We start from the raw sequence: 25,372 nt of genomic DNA on the forward strand, positions 1-25,372 counted from the left end.
GGCATGCTGCCCAAGTGCATTCAAGTGGTAACACCAGTCCTCCCATCACAGTATTGTGCACAAGATGTTTTGCACAAACATCACGTATAGTATATATCCTCACATTTAAATTATTTAGTACCATACTGAGCTTGTTGACCATTCTCTCACATTCACTACAAAAGGAATTTGTGTTCAGTAACACAACACCAGCAGTTTAGTCCATCTTTTTATATACTAGGTATAACCTGTATAATTCAGACAGCTATGAAAACCAGCAGTACAATTCCTAACTGGAAAATATTTCAATAAACTGTTGATTTGCTGTTATAAGGCGACTCCTTCTAAAGGATATTAGCTAACCCAACGAATATCCATGCTAAAGGCAAAAATATTGTATTTTATTTTTTTAATGTATATTTAATGTATATTGTATGTGTTTGGTAGATTTCCTGCACTGGAAGACTCTCTACATGGAAATACGCAGATGCCAAGCAATCTGTACAATACCATAGATCCAATGTCCACCATTTTTTTTGCCCCAACCCTCAGCCACTTTTTATGTTGTTTGAGTTCATTCTTTGTTCATCAGATGCCTGGCAGCATTCCCATGAGTTCCAATTGAATCCTATGCAACAGGGGCAAATCTGCCCTACTTGCCTACCTGATGCCACACACTCCCACACCTTCCCCCTGAACTTACCTTTCTAGCATTGCAGCAGGTTTGAAGGGGGAAGGGTTCAACAATAGTGCAGAAAAATTTATATCCAAAGATATATGTCCCAAGGCTCATCTTCAGTAAAAATAAATATTTATTATTCACATTTTTAAAAAGTATTATGATACATACTGACCCCACATGGCCCACCTTACACATTTCGCACCCTCCGGCGCTTAGTCATAGGTGACAAATGTGAATAATATATATTTATTTTTACTGAAGATGAGCCTTGGGACATATATCTTTGGATATAAATTTTTGTGGGTTGATTGCCTTTTGAACCAGGGCATGTCCCAAGTCAGGAGTCCAATAGCCTAAGGCAGAGCGCCTTAGGCTATTGGACTCCTGACTATAAAACAGTTTACCTACGCACAGACAAGAATACATTTTGCAGCATTTTTAACAGATGAAGTTTAAATATAAAGCAAAATCAATGTAAGCCAGATAATTTCTTATTTTATTTGATCAAATATGAAATGGTTTTGTTTGTGTCATATACGTTTGTTCCTTCATTGTAGAAAAAAAAACGAGGAAAACAAAATAGAAGACAATTCATTATTAAAAAAAAAAAAGCAATAATTAGCTACAAACATTAGCATCTAATAATGCTGGAAGCCATGTATTGGGATAACCCCAATTTGTATATTGTTTAACTCAAGAAATGTTAACAAAAAGTGAAATACAGGGTGCAGCTCTTTGAGAAATGTAAAAAAAGACGACTGTATATTACAAGGAAGGAAGTCTCCAAAGGCATTTGAAGTAGTAGTAGTAGTGCAACAATAGCTGTAGATCCACAGACTTACACATTCCTGTTTCACAGCCTTAGCAACGTCACAATGCAAATACGGGACTTAAAAAAATGAGTTTTAAAATAATCCTGTATAACAGGAAATTTAATCTGCACACATTACAAACTGTACAAAAGAAAGGGCTTCCTGAAACGTGCAAATATATACAATTTAATTATGCTGTGTTGTTATAAGAGAATGCCACAGAACTGGCCATGGAACACTGCCTTCTTTAAATATAGAAGCAGCTTTGAAATGTTTAAAATGTTCACTGGTCTTTCAGAGTACAAGACTGACATTTCAAATGATATTAATATGAATTGCAGTCTGCTATGCTAAAGAATCACTTGTGTAAACCCTATAATATCAGTGCAACCATATGAACACCAGTAAAAAAATGCACCATAAGTATATTATATAAAATGTGCAGCTGCATCATTCCTAGAATGTATGAATTACTCTTATTTAACAAGTCATAAATGTAGATTATGCTTCATGACATGGCCCAAATATTTTCAAGTGATGCAAAGATTATACAGTATACAACCTGTGAGTGGGCTAGATTATGATTTGAACAAAAGAATATGACCTTGAATAGGCTAGGTGTCAACAAAAGATATGTATTAAAAAGAACATCCATTCCAAGAGTGGTTGATTTCAGCAGCTCTTATCAATTACATATAAGATGCTTTAAGTTACAAAGATAACTACTCTTATGAAAATCAGATTTTATTTCTCTAGTTCTAGTTGAGGGAAAACTGACATGGAAAACAAATTTTAATTTGGTAGGGTTACTGGTCCTTTAAAATTTCATCTTTTAATAAACCACCACATCTGCTATGCCGATATACTGTACTGCATATACATTAATCTGATTTGTAATTGACCAAGAGAATTATACAGTATTACAAGGCAGAGTGCTTTTTTATCCAGTTGCGCAAATAAGTTATTCTAGAATATACTCCCGGTTTGTCTGGTCTAGCACATCCATATCCAAAGCTCACAATCCCAATAAGGACCCATCTGCCAGATTTCAGGGCAACTAAGGGCCCACCAGAATCTCCCTAAATGGAAGCAAACAATATAGTTAAATGTTGTTTCACAGCAAGTAAGCAATTGTGAGCTGTTAAATATTGATTTCTTTAATTTATTTTTTTAAACCAATATATTCATACAGAATATTGCCAGGTAAATCTTCTTTTCTTATATCTATATATATGAAAATATTTATTTCAAATGCTCTCTTGAAATGTGAAAGGCCAAACCTATGCGAAAGCTTGCATGTAGCCTGTTCAGAGAACTTTTTCAGATGAAGACAATTTAAAAATCAATCGAATGTTTTTTTGTATTATGGGCCCTTAAATAATCTGAACTTACCTGACAGGAGTCAATGTGTCCTGTTGTATAACCAGCACATATCATTGACTGATCTATTAAATTCTCATACATCTGAGAACTGCTGCACAAGCCTGAATTAATTATCTTCACTTCAGCCTGCTGTAGCGCTTGGGATACTGAACCTAAAAATGCAAAATCACATAGGTTTTAACTTTTAATGTGTTATAGATTGGCCGCTTTTAAGTAATATTTCAGTAGTTTTCATTATCTATTTTGTAGTTTTTTTCATTATTGTCAATTTATATTGTGCCTGCTTCCAGCCTGCAACAGAGAATGCTGTTAGTTGGGGTCACTGACTACAGCAACAAAAAAAATATTGATTGTGAGGGACCGGTCTGATTGTTATTCTTATTTTCAGCTGTTCTTCTTATTATCTTTCAGGCTCTAATCTTTTCATTTCAGGCATTTTACATTCTGCATTGCCTGCTGCCTGGTTGCTGTATTTAACCCCTAGCAACAGTACAGAAGTTGATATTCCTAGTTTGAGTGTTGCAGAATAAAAAATGTAAATACTTAAAAAAATAATGTAAAACTGAAGGCCAATTGCTAATTATCTTAGGGGGTAGTGAACTACCCCATTAAAAGTTTTGTATTACCAATGTGTTGGTCTTTGCTTTGAATGTGGTCAAGGCTGCTTTTCCAGTACAGTATTCAACATAATAAACTTTTCCACCACCTTACCATTACTTGTGTTGTAATTAAGGGAGGTAAGGGAAAGGGAACTGGAAAGGCCTTTGCTGTAAAATTAGGCATCTTACTGGAGCACTGGTTGTCAAGTATCCAAGTTACACAAAATAAGCACTACTCAGAAGATTCCCTCCCATCCTTAGCGTTCACACTTGCTCATGTCATGTGGAAAATGAACTGAGTGCCATTAGCTGTTGGGGGGGGCTCCTCTGCCAATAAATCTTTTCCCCTATTTCTCTGTCGTTTTGTGCTTGTGCATTGTGAGTACAGGCTTCTCCCAGGCTGTCTTACTACAGCTCGAGCAAGTTCCCACTAAACTACTCTTGAATGCTCCAATGCCTAACTAGCGTATTGTCACCCAGGGCTCTACTCCAAAAATACTCACTCCTCACTGGGACAACAGACCATCCTTGCTAGCTATCCCAACTACCCCTTACTCTTAGAGTGAGCTGGTACCAATTTACCTATATCACTTTACAGTCCTAACAAGTTACAGGTTTCCATCTGGCTCTGTGGACATCTGTACTACCTGCTGATGTTGAAAGGCCAAAGACAAAGCCTTTGCACTCTTTGCAAAACTGGATAAACTACAGTATAGCAATTAGTTTCAGACTTCACTTTAAAGATCCCAATTGTGTTCTACCTTTTGGTTTAGAGCCCCTTAGTTCATAACAAGGTGACAGGAACAGTAAATGAAAATGTTGTATCATGTTGCTTTAATATCTAGAAGACCAGGAGATCTGTTCACCCCAAACTTATTTTACCTTCAAGCTGGCCTCAATGAATCAATAGGCAACCAGAATAGAATGCACTCAGAGTTTTCCCTTGACTGGCCCACAGCCTCATACCAAATGAATTTGTTCCTTCACAGGAGGCCTGCCCCAAAATTTAGCAGCTTATGATCTATAGCATTTGCCATTTAGAAAACAGAATACATTACCAAAGAATTAAAGGATTTATGTGTCTCAAAAGAAATAATTGCTATATCAGGAAGGAAATCATGCCAAATAGTAATATTGTTACAAACCTCCTTCTGTAAGTGCTCCCCATCCAGTGATGTAACATGATGAGCCATCAGAAAAGATATCAGATGCTTCTGCTAGGCACACTGGTCGAATAGTTCTTGTAAAGTTCAGTGGAGTGAACAATTTAAGGAGTGCAATATCATTCCTGTGGGTTTCACTGGTATAACCTTCATAGATGATAATTTTCTCGATCTTAAACTCAGAACCAGAGGGTAAATTTATTGCTCCCAAAGCTACTGTCCATGAATTCACGTTTGCATTCCTTTGGAAAGAGAGGACAAATAGCTTACAGGCCAATTTTCATACATATTTCAATTGAGTTCTTTGAAATCAAAATGTTATTTGGTCATTACTTTTTGCTGTATTTAGGATTAGCCATCCACAAATGTTCAAAAGTACAAATTCCTGTGCATAATTGGTACATCATCACAGCAAAAGAGTTAGTAATCACTGCTTCAAGCTGGTGGACTGGTTTTTATACAGACTATATATAGCAACAGAGATTTCTTCTTCCTCTAGGGTTATATATGTACTGTAGTCGATGCAATAAAAACTGTTATCTGTCATTGTTTGGTCCCTTCAGGGAGCCTTCAAACAATTAAAAAGTAAGATTCTCTCAAGAGAGTGAAGTGTCAACTGAATAAACCTGATAATATAAATATGAAAACTTACATATCAAAACAATGAGCTGCAGTTACCAGCCAGGTATCGTTGATTAAAGAAGCTCCACACCTATGATTACCATTTAAACGCAGACTTGCTTGCCAAGGCCATGAACCCAGAGCTGCATTAGTTCCGCCCACTATTCTGTTTGACCCTGAAGGACCTCCAATTCCACAAGCTGTTTAAAGCATAAATTAAATAAAAATCAAATAACTGAAAAGTGTACATTTGACCAACTTTAAAGACATAACACATTACATTATAGAAAGTACAATGTTGAGATTAACTTGATAATGCTGAGTTTTTAAAACACAAATTCACTTAAAATGACATGTCAGTCTGTAAGGGGGCATAAGTCATTGCAGTTATGCTACAAGTGCCCTTGGTATTCAGATTTTGGTTTCAATTCATCACAGAACTATGCATGCTATCTATTATATGGCTTGATTGGGACTTGGGTTTTTTTTAAAGAAGGGGTCTTTCTGTAACTGGGTCACCATGCAAACATTATATTAAAAAAAAAGTATTTGGTGCTATTTGATTATAACAATGAACACATTGTTGGCTTAAAAACACCTCTTTAAAAAATAGAATTACCATGTTTTGGAACTTGCTGGATCTTTCTGGATACTGGGTTTCCAAATAATAGATCCTAAAATCCCCAAATTGCAGGATTGCAGGAATGCTATGTTTAGCATTTATGTTTAGTTAAGCATTTAAGGCTGTTAGATTGAAGGTCCAAAAAGGAGTTGAACGTGGCCCTACATTTATGGTCTATAGAATACATAATATATTCCTTATTTTGCTGTCTAAACTGGCAAACCTTTGGATATAGCTGATGCTAGTGACTTTTTCAAAATGCAAAATGGATTGCCCTATATTTTCGGCATACTTTTCAAGCTGCATCTGTTCCCATTTGAAACTTAAACAGCAGCATATCCTATAGTAGGATAATTGATTTAGTATGGTATTTTTTGAGTGGCTGGTTAAAATAACCACAAAATGTCAATTTCCTTTTAATTATATCAGTGTTCCCATTTATTTATTTTTATTTGTTTTTACCATGTATTTGAACTTATATATGAATTGAAGTTTAAAGTTTAATGTTCCTATCTCTGGTGTTTCAGTCTGGCAGCTCAGTAACCAGGTACAGATTCAGAACTGTTACGATTTGCTACATTAGTTGATCAATTTATGTATTAATTTACAACAGTTTACAGAGTCTGTGACCCTCCCCACCCCTGAACTGTATCAGAAAGACATAAGAAGGTGAAAAAAAATTAAACTTTAGACTTCAATATTAGAAAAACAGTCACAGCAGAGAAATTTGTTGAAATAACGGTGAAATATTGAGAGTATATAATGTGTTAGTAGTTTAATCTGTTATTTATCTGGCCCTAAATTTGTAATGTATACATACCTGTAAAGTCTGCAGCAGTGGTCTGAATGGTTGTGTAAGCTGCTGTTGTGCTTTTAACTGAAAATGCAAGTAAATGAGACTGTCACTGTAATATATGTCTTTGAAATGTGATTGCGTCCATATGGCATATTTTTACAGCTTGCCTATGCTATTGAAGATAAGCATGCCAGTCATGCAATTAAAGTGTGATGATGGAAAATACTGAGGTTTCTTAATGTTCCCCACTATATGTAGGGTGGTGCATGGAGCATTGTTAACCACAATGCCCAAAAAGCTATAGTGGATAAAAATAAATAAGCTGCCATGCTGCCTCCTGATGTTAAGAAAATGCTAGACTGTTTCTGTGTTGTCAGGTGCACTTTTGTCGCTTTCAATTTGCAAAAGCTATGTATCAACTGTTTTATATACGAACAAAAGCAAAAGCTGTGTCCGGTTAACTTGCTAGTATGCTCATAGATGCTCACTATATATGACAAGATGGGTATGAGTATGAAGCGACAAGTGTTGAGAGCACTGTTTTGCCTCGATGGACTGGAGCAAATTCTGGGGAAATTACTTCTAGTTCTCCATCATCTTTCTAGGAAATGTGTAATGAGTATCTTAAGTAACACTGGCCTTTATAACAAAAGCGGATATGTAAGCAGTAATGATGTAAGGCCAGAAGCGTGTAATGTGGTTCAGGCAGTTTAATAATCACTAGGATGTTTTGTGCAATTAGTCAGTTTGTTGCATCATTTCCTCTCTGTTTCAGTATAAAAGTCGTGTTGTTGTAGTCCATCACAAAGCATATTGCCTACAAAGTGTCATATGGGACACACTCCCCAGTGATTTTCTCAGCCAACACTTGCCCAGAAGAATGAAGGAAGTTAATTTGAATCTGATGTACAAGTGCTTTTTCCCAGGGCCAATATTTTATTGTGTCATTTCATTAATTACAGGCAGATGGATTTCTAACTTAAAGGGGCTGTTCACCATTAGAGAGAGTGATATTCTCAGACAATTTGCAGTTGGTTTTCATTTTGTATTATTTGTGTTTTTTTGAATTATATTGTAATAATAACTAAAAAATAATAATAAATAAAAAAAATCAGCAGCTCTCCAGTTGCAAATTCAACAATCTGGTTGCTAGGGTCTAAATTACCCTAGCAATCATTTATGCATTGATCTGAATAAGAGACTGTGATATAACTAGGAAAGGGCCTGAATAGAAAAAAGAGCAATAAAAAGTAGCAATAACAATAAATGTGTAGCCTTACAGGACGTTTGATTTATAGATGGGATCAGTGACCTCCATTTGAAAACTGGAAAGAGTTAGAAGAAGGTGGCAAATAATGCAAAATTAAAAAAAAATAAGGAAGATCAAATGAAAAGTTGCTTATAATTAGTGAGTCTAGAACATACTACAAGTTAACTTAAAGGTGAACCACCCCTTTAAGGAAACAATTATTGTCATGAATTCTCCTTTCATATGTCATGAGCTTGTTTTCAGATGACTAACTGATTTGTGGTCTGATTTTTTTATGCAGAATGTTTAGGACCTGTGTTTTTTTGTGGTTATTTGGATAACTGCATAATTCTTTAAGGCTGTTAAGGCTGTTAAGAATATTTAAACATTAAAGAAACTCAATATGTATTTGTTCAGCTTAGTTACCAACAAGTACAAGTTATTTTTTATTATTATGGAGAAAGTGGACATTATTTTAAATTTTGCTTAAAATGGACTAATGTGAGATAGCAACTTATTCCAAAAAATATTCCAAAATACACAACTATATATACTAATAAATAAAAGCTCTGTATGCTCTACATGAGTGATGCAGGTGGTCAGATATTTTTGGGATGCTTAAATACAAGTTTAAACTCACATACAGAAAACATTTTCATGAGTACATTGCATTTCCTAGAATAGAGTGCAATCTGATTCATTGTTGTGGATTTGTGCAAGTTGGGATGTGATATTGTATATAATAATAGATGTCAACATTATCTATTATTATGTTACTATGTTAAGTAAAGAAAAATAAGAAAGCGGACATTTAGCATTCTTTCTCTTGATATATATCTTATTGTATTAAAGGGATCCTGTCATCGGAAAACATGTTTTTTTTCAAAATACATCAGTTAATAGTGCTACTCCAGCAGAATTCTGCACTGAAATCAATTTTTCAAAAGAGCAAACAGATTTTTTTATATTCAATTTTGAAATCTGACATGGGGCAAGACATTTTGTCAATTTCCCAGCTGCCCCTGGTCATGTGACTTGTGCATTCACTTAAGGAAAGAAATGCTTTCTGACAGGCTGCTGTTTTTCCTTCTCAGTGTAACTGAAGGAGTCTCAGTGGGGGGGTTTTACTATTGAGTGTTGTTCTACCATGCAGCTGTTATCTTGTGTTAGGGAGCTGTTATCTGGTTACCTTCCCATTGTTCTTTTGTTTGGCTGCTGGGGGGAAAAGGGAGGGGGTGATATCACTCCAACTTGCAATACAGCAGTAAAGAGTGATTGAAGTTTATCAGAGCACAAGTCACATGACTTGGGGCAGCTGGGAAATTGACAATATGTCTAGCCCCATGTCAGATTTCAAAATTGAATATAAAAAAAATCTGTTTGCTCTTTCCAGAAATGGATTTCAGTGCAGAATTCTGCTGGAGCAGCACTAATAACTGATTCATTTTGAAAAAAATTTTTTCCCATGACAGTATCCCTTTAAGTTGAAATGCAGAAAATGTTGAGTCAGCAGCCTACTGTCCTGTGTATGGGATCAAATGACAGCCTGCCCAGTGCCCAATATTTGGTAAGGAATTTGGCCTGGTGGACCATGTTGGGTGTCTGATGCAGAAGTCTGCATAGACCCCTAGTAGAGGCCTACTAGTTTAATGACCTTGTCTAATAAACTGAGCTTTGTAGTATGGCCAGGGTTAAATGTTCTGTGTAAATAAAAACAGCAATAATAGAAAGAAGGGGAGGGGAATCTTACCACTGTAAAGGAGATTCTCTGCATCTGAAGTGGAAATTTCTGAAAGAAAGGGGTATGTTATTTTATTATTCTTGTATTAGATTAGATCATAAAACCAGTAGCAAAGAGTTATGCTGGGCTTTTATAGCTGTCAGCTTTGAAAAATTTCCAGATTGTGGTCAGTTTTTCTATATTTCATATATAAAATATATATGATTTTATATATTTCAAATATAAAATCCAGTTTTTCTGCACTTTCCGTAAGCATGTGCCCATTAGCTTTATAGTTTGTTGTGCAAAAAAAAAAAAACACGCAGTGAAAAAACGCCCTTTGACTTGCGTTTCACAAATTTTTCAGCAAAATGAAACAGGACAGATTTGCCCATCACTAATTGTGAATTATGCTGTAAAGATATTAGAGAGTATTGCTGCCCTGAGAACGATATGAGATGAAAGAATGTTTGATAACTTGCAGTGCAATGCCGCCTGAGGCAAGGTTCTCACCTTGCCTCATGGCAGGCACGCATCTGCAGAGATGTTTTATGCAACACATTGAAATTTTAAATAAAGTTCTGTAGATGTTACAATTTAAGCATTAAAATCAAATTATACTTTAGACTGCCACTTTAACTGGTAAACTTTAAAAAACCATACCTGATAAACGGAGGGAGCTCTGGTCAACATCAAAGCCGGTTTTTGAAGTATTTGCCATATTTTCTACGAATATCTTTTGGACAGATGAGGTACTGCTCCCATTGTTGGCAACATTAAATGATAGTACAAATACTGGTATTACACTCCCAGGACTGTAAGATATAAAGGGCAAAATCTACTTACAAGAAGTGATGAGCGAAAAAGCATGTACAGACTTGCAGCTAACTTCTGCATTTCACCGACAGCAAAAGTTTTCATGAAACTGCAAAAAACACTCCACGACTTGTTTTGCTTTGCGCCACAAAACAAAAATGAAGACTGACAAAAAAACAACAAATGCATACATCATTTTATCCTTCCCCTCTCCTTGCACATCAATCAAAGGGATCGGAGCCATCCCACTGTCTATATAAGGACATACACATAAGTACATCGTTTATTAACTTTAATGGGGAATACAAAGCACCCGAATATTATCTGTTGGTGGTCAGATTGATTATTAGTTGTGCCTGTGTTTGTAATAAACATAGTGTAGTAGTAGACAAGGGAGCCTTTTTTTCTAGGTCCTCTAACAATGTCGAGCATGTGTGTAGCAGTATAGTAAGTGAAAAATGCATGTGATTATGCCCTCCCAGAAACAAGGGGCCATGAAAAAAACACCCATAGACTGTATCTTGCTATAAAATGACGCAAAACAATATGCACTGCAAAAAAATGTTCAGCTTCGGAAATTTTTTGGCAGTTTCGCAAATTTCTCAAATTTGCTCAGATTCGCCCACTACTTACAAGTAATCAGTAAAATTGCACAGAAATTGTGTATAATTGTATTATTCCACTTAAAATATGATTGCTGTTTATAAAATAGTTCCAACATGATAAATGTGTTCTGTTTAAATGATATAATCTTTAAATGGGTTTTTATATTAGAATATTTATAACTTTGGGTTGGGGATACACATGCAAACCTTGTAGCAATAAGGTTATAGATATATATTTTTAGTTTGGTCTTTATGGCATTCTTTAGAAGGTTTAGCCCTGTTGCACACTAGTGCCCCCCCCCCCCGTTACACTGTTTCTGGTAGGCCAAAGAGTTTTATTATTAAAATGGTTGTTCACCTTTAAATGAACTTTTAGTATGATGTAAAGTGTGATATTCTAAGCTAATTTGCAATTGGTTTTCATTTTTAATTACTTGTGTTTTTTTTTTATTATTTAGCTTTTTATTCAGCAGCTCTTTGCAATTTCAGCAATCAGGACGCTAGGGTCCAATTTACCCTAGCAACCATGCATTGATTTGAATAAGAGACTGGAATATGAATAGGCCTGAACAGAAAGATGAGTAATAAAACGTAGCAATAACAATACATTTGTAGCTTTTTTTGGATAGGGTCAGTGACCCACATTTAAAAACTGGAAAGAGCCAGAAGAAGGCAACTAATTCAAAAACTATAAAAAAAGAAAAAATGAAAGCCAACTGAAAAATTGCTTAGAATAAACCATTCTATAACATACTAAAAGTTAGCTTAAATGTGAACCACCCCATTAAATATTGGCCTAAGGCTGCCCAGTAAACATTATAAATTCAATTGTATTCTTTAACACGGGGAACAGCTATGAGAGAGATCATTTGGTAGACAGACAGGGTAAAATTAACAAAAACAAAAGTATTCTTTTATGGTCAGATTCAAAACGTTTACCGTAATTACTGTCCTTTACGCCAACTCAACTGATATTGTCAAACCTGCACAATTGATATAGTGACCAATATACAAGATACAAAAACATTGGTCTGGATTGTATGCATGTTCCAAAATTTGTATGAAATATTTTATAATTAAAAATAATTATTATAATAGTATTTCTCACACCTCCTTACCACTCGACTCACACCTATTCTGACGTCAGCAACAATCGCTTTAGCTTAGCTTCTCAACAAATTCTCAGAGCAAAAGTGTCACTGTCAATTCTAGCAAATTTCACAGCTGTGACAACTTTGAAGGTATCGATCATTATTCCTATAAAGATGCTGAACCTTTTGGCTGGTGCAGTAAGTTCAGTATATAAAAAATGACAATTCTAACCATATTTTAGGGTTCATTGTAGTTCTCCTTTAAAGGGGTGGCTTACCTTTAAGTTAACTTTTACTATGTTATAGAATGACCTATTCCTTTCAACTTTATTATTTATTGCTTATAGTTTTTGAATTATTTTCCTTCTTCTTCCACATCATTCCAGCTTTTATATTGGGGTCACTGACCTCAGCAGCTGAAAAACCATTGATCTGTGAGCTTGCAATTTTATAATTATTGTTACTTTTTATTCCTTATGTTTCTATTCAGACCCTCTCCTTTTCATATTCCAGTCTCTCTTTCAAACTACAGCCTGGTTGCTAAGGTAAACAAGCCTTAGCAACCAGACAGCTGCTGTAGGAACCACACAGCAGTGCTTAGAACATTTCTAAAGAATCTTGAAGAACAGGAATGTGTTTAATGCCTAGGCTGAAACATATAATGAAATATAAAATGGCCTGCACTATAGCAATTTTTGTATCTGTTTAGAAAAATTAATGTCCTGGTAAATTGAAAATGAATTATTAAACATGGGTCAGGGTACTGAACATTTCATTACTTAAAACATACAATAAAAATAAATAAAGAGATTTAAGATTATCCTTGCCTAAGGCTGATGATCTGTGACCTGTTGAACTGGTTCCTAAACTCTGAATCTTCATATGCTGAATTAAGCTGTAATGGTAATGCAAATAAATGTTAAATTGGCTGTGGTAAATAAGTAGCAACAAGCGTTAATTTACTTTTATTTTATAGCAAATTTATAAACCTGAACCAGTCACAAGTTACAGCAACCTCTTAGCTCTTATCCAAGTGTATAAATGTGAATATGCTGGGATTAGTGAATTAGTGAATGAGAAAGCACATCAGCTGGGAACTGGATAATATGTACATTGTCACCAAAAGCACTCTTTTAGCAGATTTACCTGTGTTGGTTACCTTAGCCTTTTAAATATACTATTTCACAAGCTATTGCAAACAATATAATGCTACAAATGGTGTAGTTACTAATCTGTGTTAAATAATGTTACCATTGTTTGCACATCTTTTTGCATTTGTTGTGCATTACTTTAGCTTCGCCCTGGTGAAAGACAAACTTAAAAAGGTGCAAATATAGAATACATGAAACACATAAGCAACAATGGATAAAACAGATACAATGTGCCCAGTTGCTATATATACCGTACATCATCTGTCATTTTTCATGTTTGCAGAGATTAGTAAATTCTAAACCAGCATTATTTTGCTTGCCATAGATAGGTTGTTATAAAAACAAGTTTGGTAACTCTGACATATATTGACTTGCTTGACTGGGCCATGGGTCAATGCAGTTCTCATAAAAAAATACTCCTGCATGGCAATAAAATATATAGAAAATATATATTTTTAATGTTATATTTTTTTCATTCTATTTTTACATATATGGCTCATCAGTGTAAAAGGAATTAAAAGCTACATAAAAAATATTTTTAATCACTTTCATCTATCAATTTAAATTTAAACGGTTCCCATAGGTTATGCACTTTTGTCAAACTTTTTGTTGGAGATTCCTCAAGTTTTCTCAGGATTGAGATTTACGTAATGCATTACCTGTAAGAAAATTTCAGGTCTTACACACGTGACATTGACATGTATACAAAACTGCCAGCCTGCCAGAGCTAAGACAAATTTACAGGCAGTTCATAGAAATAAGCCCTGTTATACAAAGATAGAAATAAAAGAGTTACAGGCATAAAACTACAGGTCAGTATTTTTTAATATATTTTTGTTATACTTACAACTACTTCGATTTTAGTTGCCATTTGCCTAAATCCATTGCTAGTGGCTGTTTGATATTCATCGCTGTAGTTAAAGTTAAGAATCCTTAATGAGCCACTAAAATAGCGAAGGTTGTTAGAACTTGATGCTGGAGTTTGCTTAGCTGTAAATAGGAAGTGGAAAAGATATCACTGATATAGAATGCAGAACATCTTGAAAATATGAGAGAACACCACCAAGGCATTACAGGAAATGGAGTCTTCACTAGACAATAGCTGTTTCTACTACATTGCTTCAAGTCTGAATCAGAAGTGCAGAAATGGGCAAACAAATGGGCAAATAAAATTTTGCAGTATATTTTCATTTAATGTATACATTTTTTTAAGTATGCAAAATACCAAAAAATGTGATGCTATCCTTTAAGAAATTCAGTGATACTAGACATATTTTTTGTGTTTCTATAAAACGCCTGTTTTTGCAGTGTGAGTGTGTGAGCAACCATGTCTATTAGCTGTCCTTCTACATTCAAAGGAATATATTTCCCATGCACACATATTCTACACAATATAAACACAGTTGCTAATACATTTGCTAAGGTTTTATACACACATTGGTCAAGAGCCACCTGTGTATGTGTGCTCAGTGTGTAGTGTGGTTCTATGCACTTGCTGGATGACCCACAATTTATATATTATAGTTATTTTAATTATTTGCCTTTTTCTTCTGACCCATTTCAGCTTTTAAATGGGGGTCACTGGCTATCTAAAAAAAACAAATGCTCTGTAAGGCTACATAGGCATTATTATTGCTTCTTTTTATTTATCTTCCTTTTATTAAGACCCTCTTCTATTCATATTCCAGTTTCTTAGTCAAATCAATGCATGGTTGCTAGGGTAATTTAGACTCTAGCATCCTGATTGCTGAAATTGCAAACTGGAGAGCTGCTGAATAAAAAGCACAAATAATAAAAAATGAAAACCAACTGCAAATTGTCTCAGAATATCAATCATCATGCTGAAAGTTAAATCAAAGGTGAACAACCCCTTTAAATAAAAATCTTGTTCAGTTTTATTGCTGTAGCTACAGAAGCAATAGAGAAACATTGTACCTTATGATGGCACACATCATAATGCTTATTTACGATTACACTGCTAATTTGGATGCAAAATTGAGTGCACATTGGCCCTTTTCAGAAAGATTCTTACACCCATATATGAGCCTTTAATTTGACCTTAGAGCCATAAGTACCACGAAACAAGGTTTTCACTAGTACTGGGGCTCATTTATCAACACTGGGCAAATTTGCCCATGGGCAGTTACATATAGCAACCAATCAGTGATTAGCTTTTTAAAGCCAGCTGCAGGTAAAACAATGAATGCAACCATTTGATTGGTTGTCATGGGTTACTGCCCATGGGCAAATTTGCCCAGTGTTGATAAATGACCCCCAGTTTTTCACAAGACCATTCTTGTTCATTTAAAATGTTTGGTCAAAATTAACTTTTGAATGAGTGGGCCCCACTGTGAGGGGTTGTAAAGGTGAAATCCCCCTTTAATACTAATAATTTTCTGCTATCAATATTATCTGCAATAAATGCACATACACACTAGTCTATATTTACATAGACAGATGAAGAATATATTATATTGAAAGTAAACAGCAGCCCTTTTCTCCTAGTGTACTCTAGCAATTGAATGATTGGAGTTATATTTCCTGACAACTAAGTAGTATCAATAACATTATATTTGATTACCAGGTCATATTCATATATATTTATTTATATATAGCCAAAATACTAAAGAGCAGCTGTTATCCACACATGGCTATTTAAAGTAGTAAGTGTGTATATAGAGATGATATTTGATAAGCATGTGGAGTAATATAATAATGTGCAAAGTTTTCTCTGGATCTAGAGTTTAAAATGTATTTACCCATAGCGACCAATCATATTAACATTCAAATAGCTGACCAGTAAAGTATACCAGTTCACTGGCTGCTGTGGGTTATTAGAACTGGAGAAACTGGAGAAATATGTGCATTCTTACATTACAACAACTGTAGAATTCCTATACTACAGGATGGGATTTATTAATATGGAAATCCAAAAAGTGGGATCTTATTTCCCATATTTTTATGTAATAAGAAAATACAAAACTAGCATAAGTCCATGTTGATGGCAAAACAATCCAATTTTTATTTGAACTTTATATAACTTTATGTCAATGGAAAAAAATTTTGCATATCATAGTAGCCTTTCGGGCAAGTTCTGGACACTTTCCTTAAATGCTATAATACTCCCTTTAATGACTTAACAAAGATTTTGCTGATGAATATGTGTAATACTATGTTATTAAATAATAACATGGGATATGCAAGAAAATAAATACAATGTTTCAGTGGAAACAAATACAGACCACATTTTTTCCATAGGTATTTTCTTACCTAATACTACAACAATTACAATGGCCGAAATGGCAGCAGCAAGGACGAGCACAAAGGTTGTGGTTATAACAGCTATTGTAATCTTGAACCGTGGAGATTTCATTTTAAGGCCAAATTTAACTCACCTAGGGAAGAAACAATGAGAACAAAATATTTGTTATTTAAGTATAGGTCGTTGTCTGTCTTCTTCTGGCTGATCTATTTGAGGAATATATTGTGAAATCCCACTGTCATTTCATTCTTTCATAAAAGTCACCTCTGTAAAACTTGGCATGTAGAGGATTAGCTTAAAGTAGTGATTCATCTTTAAATTCACTGTGATGTTTTGAGACTATTTGGACTGGATTGTAACTATTTTTATCTTTTTGTTCAGCAGCATTCCATTTTTAATTTCAATAGCTATCTGGCTGCTAGGACCCAGTTTATCCAAGAATACAGGTAGTGGATCAAATGAAAGACTGAGAGATGAATAGGAGAGGCCCAAACAGAAAGTCTAAGCCATCAGGCCAGAGAATAGACAGGGACATACAAACACTGCTTTCAATAGCAATACATATACAAATAACTACAAACTGTAGAAAATCTGTAATGAATGTATATTACATAGTTGCTTAGAATGATGTTTTTGTCTTGTTAGGCAAACAATTTGGACCCTAGCAAACAGATCGCTGAAACTGCAAACAGAAAAGCCACTGAATAAAAAGTTAAATAACTCAAAAAACACAGATAATACAAAAATGAAAACAAATTGTCCTTGACAAACTGGCAATTTGGGCGGATAGGTGCCAGATGGATCAATGTTGATAACTGTAAAGTCATGCACCTGGGATGTTAAAATATGCCAGCCACTTATACCCTTAATGGGACTGCACTAGGCAAATCCATTATGCAAAAGGACATTGGAGTCCTTGTAGATGATACACTTGGCTGTAGCAAGCAATGCCAGTCAGCAGCTTTAAGTGTAAACAAGGTCTTGAGCTGTACTAAAAGGGACATAGCTTCACAAGAGGGGTTATGCTTCCATTGTACAAAATACTGGTAAGGCCCCATCTAGAATATGCTGTACAGTTTTGCTATCCAGCGATAAAAACGGGACATTATTGAATTAGAGAGGGTCCAGAGAAGTGCAAATAAGGTGGGAAAAGGTATGGAAAATCTTACCTATGAAGAAAGACTGGCCAAGTTGGTGTTGTTAACTCTGGAGATATGATAACTATTTATAAATATATACAATAATCTCTCTAATGCTTTATTTACCAGTAGGTCCTTCCAGCTGACAGGAGGTCACCCATTCCGAAGAAAGGAGGTTCCACCTAAATATTTTGAAGGGGTTTTTTTACAGTGAGACCTGTGTGGAATTGTCTCCCTAAATCAGTCATACTGGCTGATACATTAGATAGCTTTAAGATGGGATGGAAATGTGTCCTTTTTTCAACCTAACACTATGTTACGTGAACAACCCCTTTAAGCATATGGTACCTGCCAAGCAGATCAGTTAACACTACTAATTATTAGTAGAAAATGCATTCAAAAACATAGATGCATCTAGCTGGGGCGACTAATCTCCCAGAATCTGCTCATGTGGCCAGACCTCAACACAGAAAATTGCGTCACAGAATCCCATCTAATTAAAGAGTTCACCAATTATGAACAATGGTGCTTTGATATGCTAATGTAAAGGTTAAATGCATTAAATGACTTTAGATGACTTTAGATAACACATTTTCTAATGCTGATGCATTTATCACACAAATCCAAGTGGCTTCATGTAGCTGTTCAGTTAATTTGCTTTTGATCCTTAGCAGAAAGGTCAGATTAAATTTAACTGAACAGTTAGGCTATGGACACACGTTTTGCAGAAGTCCAGGGCACGATTTTTAAAAAAGCGACTGCTGCGTAAATACGCTAGTGTAATGTGCCATTTGCCTAAGTTGAAACCGCTAGCGTATTTGCGCAGTGGTCGGCTTTTTTAAAAAGCCGTGCCGAAAACCACGCAGAGAATCCGCACGTGTGCAGAAGGGTAAGTAACAAGTTAGGGGCATTTGCCCAGCGGGACGGGTAGGCCAGGGGGGGGGGAGGGAGGGTGGGCAACACACGAGAGGGGGGGAGGGTTTTTGCGCCAACTAGGTTTCCTTCCCCTTTAAGTGCTTGAAGGGTTATGTGGGGGATGAAGAGGAGGCTGTAATTTATTAAATATAGGGCTACTGTAAGAAACATAGAAATGCACTTTTTATAATTAAAGAAAGTATGGATTGTTTCCATTGCATCTCTCCATGGCATAGCAAGGAGGCACTTGCATGGATTTTGTACACAATATGCAGCATATTTATAAAGATCAAAATGTAGTTTGAATCCACACTTTCTGTCAGACTATTGAATATGATAATATAGAGAAATGGCTAGGGCTGCCACTTGGGGTATATTTTACCAGTAAAATCAATGCCTAATTTTAATAAGAAGATAGATAACAAATATGGGATGGTTGGTATTATTTCCAGAATGTATGGCAACCCTAGATCTTGCTGGGTAACTGCACAGGTGCCATTTAGTGGGTAAATATTATATGACCATATGCAGTATTTTGCAAGACATTTACAAAAGAATAAAGTGAAATGCTTTCTGTTTTCCTTTAAATTGCCTAAATGTTCCATTGTACAACACTATAATACCCATGGTTATTTGTTATCACCCAGCATCCAGAAGTGAAAAGGAAGATGGTGCACTTATTGCATCTCCATTATGCATAGGATGCGAGCACTGTCTCATATTCTAATATGAGATACAGCACTAAGCTTATTGTAAATTTATAACCTAATAAATGCAGCAATGTTTCTCAGTTTAACAGCAAGATAAAATAGTATCTGACTTGGCACTCACTATTTATGTAGCCAAAGTTTATGGATTTATTTCCATTAAGCAGGGTGCTGGGAACTAGAGATGTCGCGAACTGTTCGCCGGCGAACTTGTTCGCGCGAACATCGGGTGTTCGCGCTCGCCGGAAGTTCGCGAACGTCGCGCGACGTTCGCCATTTTGGGTTCGCCATTGTTGGCGCTTTTTTTTGCCCTCTCACCCCAGACCAGCAGGTACATGGCAGCCAATCAGGAAGCTCTCCCCTGGACCACTCCCCTTCCCTATAAAAACCGAAGCCCTGCAGCGTTTTTTCACTCTGCCTGTGTGTGCTGAAGAGATAGTGTAGGGAGAGAGCTGCTGCCTGATTTCAGGGACAGTTGAAAGTTTGCTGGCTAGTAATCGTTTTGATACTGCTCTGTTATTGGAGGGACAGAAGTCTGCAGGGGTTTGAGGGACATTTAAGCTTAGGTAGCTTTGCTGGCTAGTAATCTACCTTCTACTGCAGTGCTCTGTATGTAGCTGCAGTGGGCAGCTGTCCTGCTTCTGATCTCATCTGCTGACTGCTGCAATAACAGTAGTCCTTGTAAGGACTGCTTTTATTTATTTTTTTGTTGTTTTACTACTACTACTACTACTACTATAAGAGCCCAGTGCTATTAGTCTAGCAGTGTTGGGGAGTGGGACTGGTGTGCTAATCTGCTGCTCCTAGTAGTTCAGCAGCACCAACTTTAATTTTTTTTTTTTAATATTCATTTTTTTTTATTTTACTTTTTTTTATTTTACTACCGCTGTAGTAGTGTATAAGTTGACCTTTTAGGCATTATTTGCCCTGTAGGCATTATTTGCACACTGTTTTCTTCAACCCGCCATCTAGCTGTGTGACCTTGTTCACATTCTGTCTAAATATCCATAATATTACCGTCTCCAGAAAAAACACCGGAGTGACTTTTTTCAAGCAGCCATAATATATTTTACGTAATCCGTATCCACCGCTGTAGTAGTGTATACGTTGACCTTGTAGGCATTATTTGCACACTGTTTTCTTCAACCCGCCATCTAGCTGTGTGACCTTGTTCACATTCTGTCTAAATATCCATAATATTACCGTCTCCAGAAAAAACACCGGAGTGACTTTTTTCAAGCAGCCATAATATATTTTACGTAATCCGTATCCACCGCTGTAGTAGTGTATACGTTGACCTTGTAGGCATTATTTGCACACTGTTTTCTTCAACCCGCCATCTAGCTGTGTGACCTTGTTCACATTCTGTCTAAATATCCATAATATTACCGTCTCCAGAAAAAACACCGGAGTGACTTTTTTCAAGCAGCCATAATATATTTTACGTAATCCGTATCCACCGCTGTAGTAGTGTATACGTTGACCTTGTAGGCATTATTTGCACACTGTTTTCTTCAACCCGCCATCTAGCTGTGTGACCTTGTTCACATTCTGTCTAAATATCCATAATATTACCGTCTCCAGAAAAAACACCGGAGTGACTTTTTTCAAGCAGCCATAATATATTTTACGTAATCCGTATCCACCGCTGTAGTAGTGTATACGTTGACCTTGTAGGCATTATTTGCACACTGTTTTCTTCAACCCGCCATCTAGCTGTGTGACCTTGTTCACATTCTGTCTAAATATCCATAATATTACCGTCTCCAGAAAAAACACCGGAGTGACTTTTTTCAAGCAGCCATAATATATTTTACGTAATCCGTATCCACCGCTGTAGTAGTGTATACGTTGACCTTGTAGGCATTATTTGCACACTGTTTTCTTCAACCCGCCATCTAGCTGTGTGACCTTGTTCACATTCTGTCTAAATATCCATAATATTACCGTCTCCAGAAAAAACACCGGAGTGACTTTTTTCAAGCAGCCATAATATATTTTACGTAATCCGTATCCACCGCTGTAGTAGTGTATACGTTGACCTTGTAGGCATTATTTGCACACTGTTTTCTTCAACCCGCCATCTAGCTGTGTGACCTTGTTCACATTCTGTCTAAATATCCATAATATTACCGTCTCTAGAAAAACCACTTGAGTTACTTTTTTTCAAGCAGCATTCATATATTTTACGTAATCCGTATCCACCGCTGTAGTAGTGTATACGTTGACCTTGTAGGCATTATTTGCACACTGTTTTCTTCAACCCGCCATCTAGCTGTGTGACATTGTTCACATTCTGTCTAAATATCCATAATATTACCCGTCTCTAGAAAAACCACTTGAGTTACTTTTTTTCAAGCAGCATTCATATATTTTACGTAATCCGTATCCACCGCTGTAGTAGTGTATACGTTGACCTTGTAGGCATTATTTGCACACTGTTTTCTTCAACCCGCCATCTAGCTGTGTGACCTTGTTCACATTCTGTCTAAATATCCATAATATTATCGTCTCTAGAAAAACCACTTGAGTTACTTTTTTTCAAGCAGCATTCATATATTTTACGTAATCCGTATCCACCGCTGTAGTAGTGTATACGTTGACCTTGTAGGCATTATTTGCACACTGTTTTCTTCAACCCGCCATCTAGCTGTGTGACCTTGTTCACATTCTGTCTAAATATCCATAATATTATCGTCTCTAGAAAAACCACTTGAGTTACTTTTTTTCAAGCAGCATTCATATATTTTACGTAATCCGTATCCACCGCTGTAGTAGTGTATACGTTGACCTTGTAGGCATTATTTGCACACTGTTTTCTTCAACCCGCCATCTAGCTGTGTGACCTTGTTCACATTCTGTCTAAATATCCATAATATTATCGTCTCTAGAAAAAGCACTTGAGTTACTTTTTTTCAAGCAGCATTCATATATTTTACGTAATCCGTATCCACCGCTGTAGTAGTGTATACGTTGACCTTGTAGGCATTATTTGCACACTGTTTTCTTCAACCCGCCATCTAGCTGTGTGACATTGTTCACATTCTGTCTAAATATCCATAATATTACCGTCTCTAGAAAAACCACTTGAGTTACTTTTTTTCAAGCAGCATTCATATATTTTACGTAATCCGTATCCACCGCTGTAGTAGTGTATACGTTGACCTTGTAGGCATTATTTGCACACTGTTTTCTTCAACCCGCCATCTAGCTGTGTGACCTTGTTCACATTCTGTCTAAATATCCATAATATTATCGTCTCTAGAAAAACCACTTGAGTTACTTTTTTTCAAGCAGCATTCATATATTTTACGTAATCCGTATCCACCGCTGTAGTAGTGTATACGTTGACCTTGTAGGCATTATTTGCACACTGTTTTCTTCAACCCGCCATCTAGCTGTGTGACCTTGTTCACATTCTGTCTAAATATCCATAATATTATCGTCTCTAGAAAAACCACTTGAGTTACTTTTTTTCAAGCAGCATTCATATATTTTACGTAATCCGTATCCACCGCTGTAGTAGTGTATACGTTGACCTTGTAGGCATTATTTGCACACTGTTTTCTTCAACCCGCCATCTAGCTGTGTGACCTTGTTCACATTCTGTCTAAATATCCATAATATTATCGTCTCTAGAAAAACCACTTGAGTTACTTTTTTTCAAGCAGCATTCATATATTTTACGTAATCCGTATCCACCGCTGTAGTAGTGTATACGTTGACCTTGTAGGCATTATTTGCACACTGTTTTCTTCAACCCGCCATCTAGCTGTGTGACCTTGTTCACATTCTGTCTAAATATCCATAATATTACCGTCTCCAGAAAAAACACCGGAGTGACTTTTTTCAAGCAGCCATAATATATTTTACGTAATCCGTATCCACCGCTGTAGTAGTGTATACGTTGACCTTGTAGGCATTATTTGCACACTGTTTTCTTCAACCCGCCATCTAGCTGTGTGTATTATCGTTTCCAGAAAAACCAAATGAGTTTTTGTTGTTGTTGTTGTTTTTTTAAAAATAATGTCAGGCAAAGGCAGGCCGCCACGCAGAGGCCGTGCTAGGGGCCGTGCTGCTATGCAATCCTGTGGCCCTAGCAAATTGCCCAGTTTTAAAAAGCCAATGACCCTGAACTCCCAAAATGCTGAAGAGGTAGTTGACTGGCTTACACAGCACACCCCATCCTCTACCGTTTCTAACTTTACCACAACATCCTCCTCATCCTCTACTGCTATGGCCACCCCACGTAACACTTCCTCCACCACCGGTGCCCCTTCTTCACTGGGGTCAGAGGAGTTATTTTCCCATGAGTTTCTTGAACTGAGTAATGCGCAACCATTATTGCCAGAAGAAGATGAAGGAGATGAGGACCTTACACCAGATTTAATTCTGGCAGAGAACACGATAGAGATGGACATAATGAGTGATGAGGAGGAGGTCCCCGCTGCTGCTTCCTTCTGTGATGTGTCAGAAGAAATTGATGCATCTGAGGAGAATGATGATGAGGAGATTGATGTTTTGTGGGTGCCTAGTAGAAGAGAGCAAGAGGAGGGTAGTTCAGATGGAGAGACGGAGAGTCAGAGAGGCAGTAGGAGAATAAGACTTAGAAGAAGCAGGGAGGACAGCCCGCAGGGATCAGTAGGGCAACAACATGTATCGGCACCTGTGTTCAGCCGGCCAACGCACCCGCCATTGCCGCCAATACCGCCAACTCCGCCAACTTCTACTGTTACCGCCAGATCGCACACTTCCAAAAAGTCAGCAGTGTGGGATTTTTTTAATGTGTGTGCCTCTGACAAAAGCATTGTAATTTGCAATGAGTGCAGTCAGAAACTGAGCCTTGGTAAGCCCAACAGCCACATAGGTACAACTTCTATGCGAAGGCACATGAGCGGCAAGCACAAAGCACTTTGGGAGCAACACCTCAAAGGCAACAGGCAAACTAAAAGCCACACTCCTTCTGGTCCAGCATCTTACTGCTCTACCTCTGCTCTCCTTGACCCGTCTGAACCACCCTCCACTCTGCCTTCCACCTTGACCACCTGTTCCCATTCCCAGTCATCTGCCACCAGCCAAGTTTCTGTGAAGGCCATGTTTGAGCGTAAGAAGCCAATGTCTGACTGTCACCCCCTTGCCCGGCGTCTGACAGCTGGCTTGTCTGCACTCTTAGCCCGCCAGCTTTTACCATACCAGCTGGTGGACTCTGAGGCCTTCCGCAAATTTGTAGCAATTGGGACACCGCAGTGGAAGGTACCCAGCCGCAATTTTTTTTCTAAAAAGGGAATACCACACCTGTACCAACATGTGCAGAGCCAAGTTACCGCATCTCTGTCACTTAGTGTTGGGCCAAAGGTCCATATGACTACTGACGCATGGTCCTCCAAGCATGGTCAGGGCAGGTATGTCACCTACACTGCCCACTGGGTGAACTTGGTAATGGCTGGGAAGCAGGGAATGGGTAGCTCAACAACAACAGTGGAGTTGGTGTCACCACCACGGATTGCACGCGGTTCTGCCACCACCTCTACTCCTCCATCGCTCTCTACCTCGTCTTCTTCTTCTTCTTACTCTGCTGCTGGGTCCTCCTTCTCCTCCTCCACACCTGTGCACCCCCAGCTCCCCCTAGGCTATTCGACGTGCCAGGTACGCCGTTGTCACGCTGTCTTGGGGATGACGTGCCTGGAAAGCAAAAACCATACCGGATCTGTACTCCTGTCATCTCTGCAGTCACAGGCCGATCGGTGGCTGACCCCACACCAACTGCAGATCGGAAAAGTGGTGTGTGACAATGGAAGCAATCTGTTGGCAGCGTTGAGACTAGGCAATTTAACACATGTGCCCTGCATGGCACATGTGTTAAATTTAATAGTCCAACGTTTTGTCTCCAAGTACCCAGGATTCCAGGACGTTCTCACCCAGTCCAGAAAGGTGTCGGCCCATTTCAGACGTTCCTACACAGCCATGGCACGCCTTGCTGACATTCAGCAGCGCTACAACATGCCAGTCAGGCGTTTGATTTCTGACAGCCAGACTCGCTGGAATTCAACGCTCCTTATG

At 37.3% G+C, this 25,372-nt stretch overlaps 1 protein-coding gene across 1 annotated transcript in view; it reads right to left on the minus strand.

Moving 5' to 3' along the window:
• Window positions 1-1,145: 1,145 nt before the first annotated feature.
• The window catches only part of LOC108711391 (transmembrane protease serine 11B-like protein), a 28,813-nt gene continuing 4,586 nt past the window's right edge, over window positions 1,146-25,372 (minus strand). Inside the window, exons 2-11 of the mRNA XM_018253083.2 lie at window positions 16,560-16,684; window positions 14,137-14,279; window positions 12,966-13,033; window positions 10,290-10,441; window positions 9,657-9,695; window positions 6,682-6,738; window positions 5,271-5,439; window positions 4,601-4,860; window positions 2,866-3,008; window positions 1,146-2,552 (exon numbers count right to left, since the gene is read on the minus strand). Coding sequence (XP_018108572.1) covers window positions 2,394-2,552; window positions 2,866-3,008; window positions 4,601-4,860; window positions 5,271-5,439; window positions 6,682-6,738; window positions 9,657-9,695; window positions 10,290-10,441; window positions 12,966-13,033; window positions 14,137-14,279; window positions 16,560-16,662 — 1,293 coding nt within the window. The 5' untranslated portion in view covers window positions 16,663-16,684 and the 3' untranslated portion in view covers window positions 1,146-2,393. The remainder of the gene's footprint in view (window positions 2,553-2,865; window positions 3,009-4,600; window positions 4,861-5,270; window positions 5,440-6,681; window positions 6,739-9,656; window positions 9,696-10,289; window positions 10,442-12,965; window positions 13,034-14,136; window positions 14,280-16,559; window positions 16,685-25,372) is intronic.

The sequence above is a fragment of the Xenopus laevis genome, chromosome 1L (assembly GCF_017654675.1).
Source record: "Xenopus laevis strain J_2021 chromosome 1L, Xenopus_laevis_v10.1, whole genome shotgun sequence".
Classification (NCBI taxonomy): Eukaryota; Metazoa; Chordata; class Amphibia; order Anura; family Pipidae; genus Xenopus; species Xenopus laevis.